Here is an 8,975-nt window from a genome sequence, read left to right as displayed (position 1 = left end):
AGCGCGGCCGTCTCCTGCCGGTCCTCCACTTCAGGGCACCCAGCTAGCAGCTCCAAGCACACCAGAGGCCAGTCTCGAGAGACTGGTTCCCTTAGTAGATTATTTAGCAGCGTGGAAACTACTGCCAAATGTATCTCGTTGGGTCCTGCAAACTATAGAAAGAGGCTATCGCATTCAGTTCGGCGCTCCGCCGCCGCCTTTCAAAGGGGTTTTCCTCACAGTAGTGGGCCTTCTCTCCTCGACGGCACTCCATGGGAGATTCCCGTCAGGAGGGATCTCCTCTCACAGGTGGAGGGTATGATCCTTCACCCCCGCCCAGAGTTGTGGAAGCTGTGGGTGTGGCCCCTGAGGGGGCACAACTCATAGCCTCTGGTCTCTCAACCGAGGTTGTTGAGACCATCCTCCAATCTAGAGCTCCCTCAACGAGGAAACTGTACGCCCTGAAGTGGAGGCTCTTCACTTCATGGTGCGGAGACCGCCTGCTTGACCCAGTTAACTGCCCGATTGGTACAGTGCTGGAGTTCTTGCAGGCCTGTTTCTCCGCGGGGTTAACCCACTCCACCCTGAAGGTCTACGTGGCAGCTATAGCAGCCTACCACGCCCCTCTTGATGGTCACTCAGTCGGCAAGGACCCCCTGGTTACACGTTTCCTCCGCGGTGTGATAAGGCTGAGGCCTCAGGTACGATCTCGGATTTGCGAGCCACTCCAGGCCCCTCTGTTCTCTTGCCATAGCTGTGCTCTTCCACACTAGGCAGGGATTTGCAAGTCTGGCGGCATGGACATCTCGTTCCCCTAGCGTTTTCCGACGCAGCTCGAGTTCCCATACTTCCGGCATCCCTACTACAGCTTGCTTCACTCCTAGAAGCTAACGCCGGCTGCACCTCACGTGCTTTTAAAGCTTCCTGGTCATGACGTCACCCGCCTCTAACATCTCGCCCATCGATTGGACTGATTACACATATGATTCAGAGCTTGGTATCGCTGAAGGCGTTCCCCTAGCGTTTTCCGACGCAGCGTCTCGTTCCCTCGGGGAACCATGGTTACATACGTAACCTGGGACGTTTTTATTTCTTTCCAGTAGTACTATCAGTACTTCAATTGTTTCAGTTGCTAAGCAGCATTTCTAATTTTCATTTAGTTTAAGTATTACATCTATTATTTATGCTTCATTTTATTTTAATGTATTTCAATTATCAAAATTTTTAAATAGTTTTAGTTAACGATAATAACCCTGCTTAAGAATACATGCAAAGCTACCTTAGACTGCAAAAGTCCGTATAGGGCAAGATAATGTTTCTGACACATTTACTAGGAATGAGTGTGCCTATTATGCCTTAAAATGCTGTCTATGTAGGCAACTCACTAGGGTTTAGAAAGCAACAAAAGCAAGACACAAACGTCCTTCCTTTCTTAGCAGATCATTCAACTCAATAAATGTTCAGCTCTTTAGAAAGTTACAGCTGTTTTGTTTGCACGTCACATGCTCACACAAATTACGGGACCAATGACAGCTCCCTGTACCCCCTCTTTCCCACCACAAACAACCGAGAGATCCACCAAGGTCAAAGCAATTAAAGCTGCTCTGTTAGACAGGCGGTTTTGATATCCAGATAATTGAAAGTGAAGCCCCTGCTAAAATGTTGGTGTCCCTTTAACTTCATCTCTAACACTGCTGAGCCGCTCTAGTGTCTGCAGGTCTACTGAGCTGAGAAATCCTCAGTGTTCCCTGAGACCTGTGCTGTCTTCTCTCTTATCAGCTTAAAATTTCAGCAGACCCACATCGAAAAAGAGCAAGATTGATAAAGAGTGAAGAGAGGAAGAGGAAGGAAATGTGAGATGAATGATTGTGTGTGGGAGAATGACAAAATATAATTCATATGAATATTGGAAAAGATCTGTGCGGATGGCCTTTAAAGTAAATTGCTTTGCATGCGATTGTTTGTCTTGGGTTGGCAGCACCCAAAGGATGATTTAAAGGTTCAATTCAAACAGGAGAGTTCTACGTTCAGGCATGAGCTAACCGAGATGACATATCCATAATGTTAAATTATGGTTTTATTTAGCTAATTAGGTTACATTGTTCAGGAAAGGTGTGATTTCAAGACATCTTTAGATGTCTTACTCTACAGTCAATCTATAGCCTATAATTATCAAACTGGAAGCTAGACGATTATCATCTCGACTTAAAACCATTGAATATCAAGTGTCTACTTAATTTCATCTATTGAAAATTCAATTGGCTTAGCTTCAGACATGAAGAATGGATCCAAGATTTTCTCAGATAAAATTAACCATGAAAGGATAAAAGGCATAATTGCTGCCTGTGATGGTATCAGTATCATCATTGAACTTAATAAGAACCCTGTAACCTGCAACGAAATTTAACCTTAAACCACCGTCTACCCAGAGTTCATTTAATATCCAATATATATATCGTTATCTTCCTGTTCGCAGAACTATGTCAAGTTTGTTTTCTCAGAGAAGGCAAGGGATTGGATAAGAAAAAATTTCTGACATTATAAAAAAAAATATATATATATGCATGGATGGATGGTGTATATATAGATGTGGCCAACATCGGGTCCTGGAGAGCCACAGTCCTGTAGTACACAGCGAAACACTACAGGACTGTGGCTCTCCAGGAGTCGATGTTGGCCACATCTATATATACACCATCCATCCATCCATCTTACTGTCATGTTTGATCATATTTATGTTTGCAACGGTCTTCAAATCAGACAAAGTAGGTCAAACTTATTATGCACAAATTAAAAAGTAAACAAATCAGACACCACTTATGGTTTGAACTTCTAATTACTTAATACTACTGTGATGTGCGTTTGTCCCTTTGGGTGCTTGCTGTAGGAAGTATACTTTGCTAGAAACTGACAGTCAGTCTGCAGGGCCATTAACTAGTCACTGAAAGTTGCAGGGGCAGGCACACGCACCGACTCTCTCTGATTTTTGAACGACTATGTAAATGAAGCTTTACATCTGAAAAATCAGTTCAGATGCAAACGCAGCCTTAATGAGTGTGCGGGCATGTGTGAAAATTTAGCTGTTTCATGCTGTGTGTCTGTTGTTTGCCTGTGCTGTCCCTTTCCGTGTGTCACTCTGTTTCCTTAACAATTACAGCTCTAAGCTGCTTTCCTAAATACCACTCGGAAAATACAGACTCTAGTGGTAAACATTCAAAACACAACAACCAAATGTGTAATTACTGCATAAGTGTTATGGTACAGTGCCTCACAATTATTATTTGAGGGAAACTTCAGTCTTGCATGGCTGCAGATGGTTGTCAGCTCCACACTGTTAATCTGAGAGATACTGCTGCTTTGTACCCCGCTACAAGATCTTTACTCGAAGATCTCATCTGCTCACAATGATTGCCAACAAGAGGCGCAATAAAGAATTATATAAAGAATGATTTATTTATTATTTTCATTATATGCTATTGTTACATTACAGCTGTGTAATTTCCGGCTTGTCATTTTTTTAAAGAACAAAATATTTACAATAATGTATGAAGAAAATTTCAGTAAAAATTTCAGTTTTATTTATTTTATTTACAAAATGGTATTGTTTTTATCGTATGGTATATGGTATTGATGATTTCAGTATTGAAATTTTGGATCTGTAACAAATCTAAATCACAGAAATTTGCTCAAAAATAAATTGTATGCCTCATTCATTTTAATTGAGCACTGATAGGAGCAGTGTATTATTTTGCTGGTCACCTTTTCACGGCAGTGCCTCACCTTTTCTCCAATAATAAGCTGAGTACTGGTGGTCTCCGGTGATCTCACAGGGCATCAAAATGTAACCTTCACATGTCAGGCTTGTGTTGGCTCTTGAGTCAGTTTTTTGAGTTATCTATACTTTTATCACACCAAATTCTGTTCCAGACGCCCATGTGCAATTCATTAACAGAGCTTGAAATGTAAAGGAGATAAAGAAGTGCAAATGCTGGTTTAGCGCACCTCTGGCCAATCTCAACTCATTGCATTATTCATTTTTTAATCTACTCAGCAGAATTACACTGATGCCTGATTATTTCACCAATAATCTATTACATAAAGCGTGTTTTCTTTCACAGACAAGCCACTGATGCTCAGACCGCCATTAACCTGTTGAGAGCACAGTGAGACAAACCATGGAAATGAGGCTTGTAGTCTTCTAGTACACTCTCTCTCTGAATGCTTTCCTTCAATTTGTTCTTCATGTCCTACTCTTGCACTTTATTTTATCTCTCTTTCCCTCTTCTCTTTTTTTGTGCTACTTTACAATACCCTTTCCAGAAGAACAAGGTTCCAGCAGTCATTACTCTGCAGGACTCAACAATAAGGATGGCCAGCTGACCTGGGGCCAGTGTGAGAGTGTTTCAGGCCAGCTTTCGAGTCAGTGCTGTGTTCTCACTGAAAATGTTACAGTCATTGATCTTGTACATCCATTGTAATGCCTAACAAACTTAAACATTTGGTTTTCTGTGATGTACATTAGATTTTGTTGCAAACCTCAACAATGCTAGCCAGATGGATAACACTATTTTGGTGACAAATGGAAAAAAATTGTCTTGAAAGCATCAATAATACTGTGTATACTACAAATGAATCACTGACGTTTTGCATCATATGCTATCTTTTATCCCCCTAGTAATTTTCAATTTGAACTGTATTATAGCTGACATTATAGATGTATTTGCAGATAAAAAATGTAATAATGTAATAAAAAATGTCTTTTCTTTTCCAAAAATATATATACAAAATGTTTTTCAAAATGTTCTTTTCTAAAAAACAAATAAGTAAAAAAAAAATACTAATAAATAAAAAATAATACTAAAACTTCTGGTCTGATTGGACAATATATATATATATATATATATATATATCCTTGTGGTTGAGCCATGGAGCCATGAAGTAAACACTGTTCAATGGCTTGCATTGTAAGTATAAAAAAAGACTGTTTTGTACACTGCAAGTGGAAGGACACACAAATATTTGTAAAGAGGTCTATGGACAATTAGTCAAATGTCTTTAAAAACAACTGTGTCTGTTCCTGTTATAATACATAGAACTACACAAACTCTCAATTGCTCACAATCTTGTGAAAGAGAGTACTTTCACTGTCTTTTCTCTGTTTATTTATCAGTTTTTCTTTTCCTCTGGCCTCATTAGAAGAAGCCGCTCATAGCCAAGTGGCCTAAGACACACTCACACACACTTGAGTGTTTGAGTATGGGTTTATATGCCAGAGGAGCTGCATGAAGATGGCATTGCAAAAACATGTTCTATGTCAGTAATAAAGTACTTGTAAATAATGTATATGGTTTTGCTTCATCAATAATGTATGGACCACAACAAAACACATACAGTAAAAAAAAAATGTTTTCTTCTCAAAATGAGTTGTGTATTGTGTGTATACTGGCCAGCTTTGTGCAATGGATTAAAATAAAAAGTATGTAGAACAAACAGTTTTAGAAATATTAAAGCCCTATTTCACTGATAAAGATTAACTGTCTGCATCAACAATCACCACAGTTGTTTGCAATAAGGCTTAATATACTGTATATGTCCAAGAAATTGGCTCACAAAAATATCCCTCTATATCTTTGTATAACACACCAGTGAAAGGTCAGTTTAATGTATTATTTTGAAGCCAGCAATTTAACACTATGAGTATATGGGGTGACATTTCTAAAGCCTTGGCTCGTTTTACCCATTATCTTGAAAAGAACAGGGCAGAGGCTGTCTGATTTTACTCCCACATCACAGCCTGCTCTTAGAAAAGCCTCTTATGAGGTGAGAATAACCTCCAATTGTATCACTTCAGGTTAACATTTTTTTGAAAGTATTGTGCCTAAAATCTTTATTCCGCACAACTGATTTGGAAAGCCTGTGGAGCGGTCATGTGAATTTAGCAACAAAATGTCTGAATACCAACTAGCCTTCTAAAACTATGATTTAAATGCATGAGATTCATCTAAACATCTGAATCGAACATTTAAATCTATGCAGCACAGGCTTTGTCTATTCATCTGTACAATACAAATCTAAATGTTCACCAGTAGTGGTTGACATGAACTTCTTTTAGTTAAAATATTTATATGTATTTATAAGGGAAAATATTTCAAAGTATACTTTCTGCGTGTTACATCACTATGTTAGTAGGTGGCGACAAAGGAGTGAGTCTGTTTGAGTAAGTGAATCAAAACGATTCGTTCAAAAACACAGATTCATTCAGGAACCAAACAAATTTATGAGTGAGTCACTGGATCATTCATTCAACCGATTTGCTCAAAAACACAGTTTCATTCAGGAACACCACAAGATGTGTGATGGATATAAAGCAATAAGCAATAAAGCAATACGCCACAAGAAGCCATGGTTTACTTGTGCCTTGGCTTCGTTTGGAACTATTTCTGTTGGCAGAGCAAAAATAGACAAAGTAACTGGCAATACTGAGTCTTAACTGAACTGAACTGAACTGAACTGAACTTAACTTAACGCAATATTACAATTGCAATCATGCTGTTATGTATGGCTATGCACACCTGCAGCCTGTATACATAAAATAAAAATTAAATGAAAATTAAATAAAATTAAAAGTTACAACAAGTATAAAAGTGTATACAATATACCATTCAAAATTTTGGGGTCAGTATTTTTTACAATTTAAAAAATGTATAATTTTATTGAGCAAGGACACATTAAATTGATCAAAAGTGACAGCACACAGTACAGACAATTTTACAAAAGATTTCTATTTCAAATAAATGCTGTTTATTTATTTATTTTTTACTTTCATCAATGAATCCTGAAAAAAAGTGTATCAGTTTCTACAAAAATATTAAGCAGCACATAAAATGTCTCTTGAGCACCAAATCAGCATGAATGATTTCTGAAGGATCATGTGACACTGAAGACTGGAGCAATGACTGCTGAAAATTCAGCTTTGCATCACAGGAATAAATTACATTTTAAAATATATTAAAATAGAAAACAGTTATTTAAAATTGTAATGATATTTCACAATATTACAGTTTTTACTGTACTTTTTAATTAAATAGATGCAGTCTTGGTGACCATAAGAGACTTCTTTAAAACATATTACTGACCTCAAACTTTTAAAAGGTAGTGTATGTACACTCTCTTCATCTCTGTCTTTGTAAAATCATCAAATACCATTCAGGCTGTAAATACTTTATAAGTTTTAGTTGAAGTACATCAGTTCATTGCTTTAACTCTCATGTCAACTACCACCTGCTGTGATGTCCTCCTGTATAACCTGGTGCATTCGCATTCAAGGGCCCTTTTTTCTTTCCTTTTATGAATGTTTAGAAACATTAACTCCTGAAATAGATGCTTTAGGCTAGGAGACACAGAGATGAGGAAATATGACCACCATTGGTGTAGGAGGATGATAAACAGAGTGATACAGACAGCAGACAGTGTGGGGGGTCCAATATCAAAGAAATGTGGCAAAATGATGCTCGCTGCATGACAGGGAGGAAGAGAGATTGAGCGAAGATCTGAACAGTGTTTTAATGCAAGTTCACACAGAAAAACAAAACAAAACACCTTAACACTTTTACTTTAAACATGCAGTAAGTCATTTCTTTCTACTTTACAAATTCACATCTAAAGAAATTAATAGCACTTTTGATAAAACAAAAGCCACATCAAAGGCCACAATAAGGTAAGATACATAAGAGTGGTTTCCACTAATGTTGAGTTCAATACGTGAAGTCTTACCTTGGCGATCTGAACACACCAGTTGAGCAGTAATTGGGAGCCAATGTTGTCTTTATGCTCGTGCACGTAGTCCAGCAGACAGCCATGGGGCATGAGCTGTGTGACCAGCTGAATGGTGGGGCTCAGACACACACCCAGTAACCGCACCAGGTGAGGATGCTCCATGCTGGCCATGATCAGAGCCTCCTGGAAGGAACGAAAGCAGGAACTCAGAGCACAGGAAACTATAACCAACCAATCACTCTCAATAAGTGATTTTACAGCATGTAAATAAAATGTGTATATGAAGAGTTCATTTGCAAAAACAGATAACTCAGTTCCCCTTCAGGAACTCGAGCTGCGTCGAGATTCGCTTTTCCCGATCTCCATGCCGAGGTGTCAAGATCGTGGGAAAAACCGCATTCTTCCCGTATCTATAGCCCCACAGTCTCTAATTATTCTAATATCGTGGGGCTGAATGAGAAGGGATATGGGGCGATGCCAATGGTGGAGCAGACGCTCGCGAGCTATCTCTCCCCATCCTCAGCATCGTCCCTGAAGGCCCCGAAGCTTCCCACCAGACCTGTTAAGCTTACATCTAGTCTGGTTGGGAAAGCTTAAACGGCAGCAGGTCAGGTTGGCGCATGCTTGCACACCATGGCGTTGTTACAAGCGTACCAGGCTGACCTGCTAAAGGACCCGGATGTGTGTGTGTGTGTGTGTGTGTGTGTGTGTATGTATATGTATATGGTGTATCTCAAAAAACTGTTCACCAACTAATAGCACAAGGGACAGTTTCTAACATCTAGGCCCATATATAATCATATATTATATGTGTGTGTGTATGTGTGCTTTAAAGTATTTTATACTCACCAAGCTTCAATTATTTAATCAGTAATATTGTGAAATATTATTACAATTTAAATGAACTGTTCTGTTTTAATATATTTTAAAATATAATTTATTCCTGTGATGGAACAGCTGGATTTTTAGTCATTATTCCAGTCTCCAGTGTTACATGATCATTCTCAATCATTCTAATATGCTGATGTGGTGTTCAAAAATCATTTCTTATTATTATCAATGTTGAAAACAGCTGCTTAATATTTTTGTTAAAACCATGAGGCACTTTTTCAGGATTCTTTGATAAACAGAAAGCTCAAAATAACAGGATTTATTTTAAACAGTAATCTTTTGTCTTTGCTATCACTTTTGGTCAATTTAATGCATCCTTGCTGAATAAA

The 8,975-nt window shown here is 38.5% G+C and overlaps 1 protein-coding gene across 1 annotated transcript in view; it reads right to left on the bottom strand.

Moving 5' to 3' along the window:
- LOC107662043 (receptor tyrosine-protein kinase erbB-4-like) overlaps nucleotides 1–8,975 on the bottom strand; it is a 217,699-nt gene that overhangs the window by 38,850 nt on the left and 169,874 nt on the right. The window contains exon 20 of the mRNA XM_016451903.1: nucleotides 7,753–7,938. Within this exon, the coding sequence (XP_016307389.1) occupies nucleotides 7,753–7,938 (186 nt within the window). The remainder of the gene's footprint in view (nucleotides 1–7,752; nucleotides 7,939–8,975) is intronic.

This window comes from Sinocyclocheilus anshuiensis, unplaced genomic scaffold (assembly GCF_001515605.1).
Source record: "Sinocyclocheilus anshuiensis isolate Anshui unplaced genomic scaffold, SAMN03320099.WGS_v1.1 scaffold824, whole genome shotgun sequence".
Taxonomy (NCBI): domain Eukaryota; kingdom Metazoa; phylum Chordata; class Actinopteri; order Cypriniformes; family Cyprinidae; genus Sinocyclocheilus; species Sinocyclocheilus anshuiensis.
This window is presented reverse-complemented; position numbering and strand designations above follow the sequence as displayed.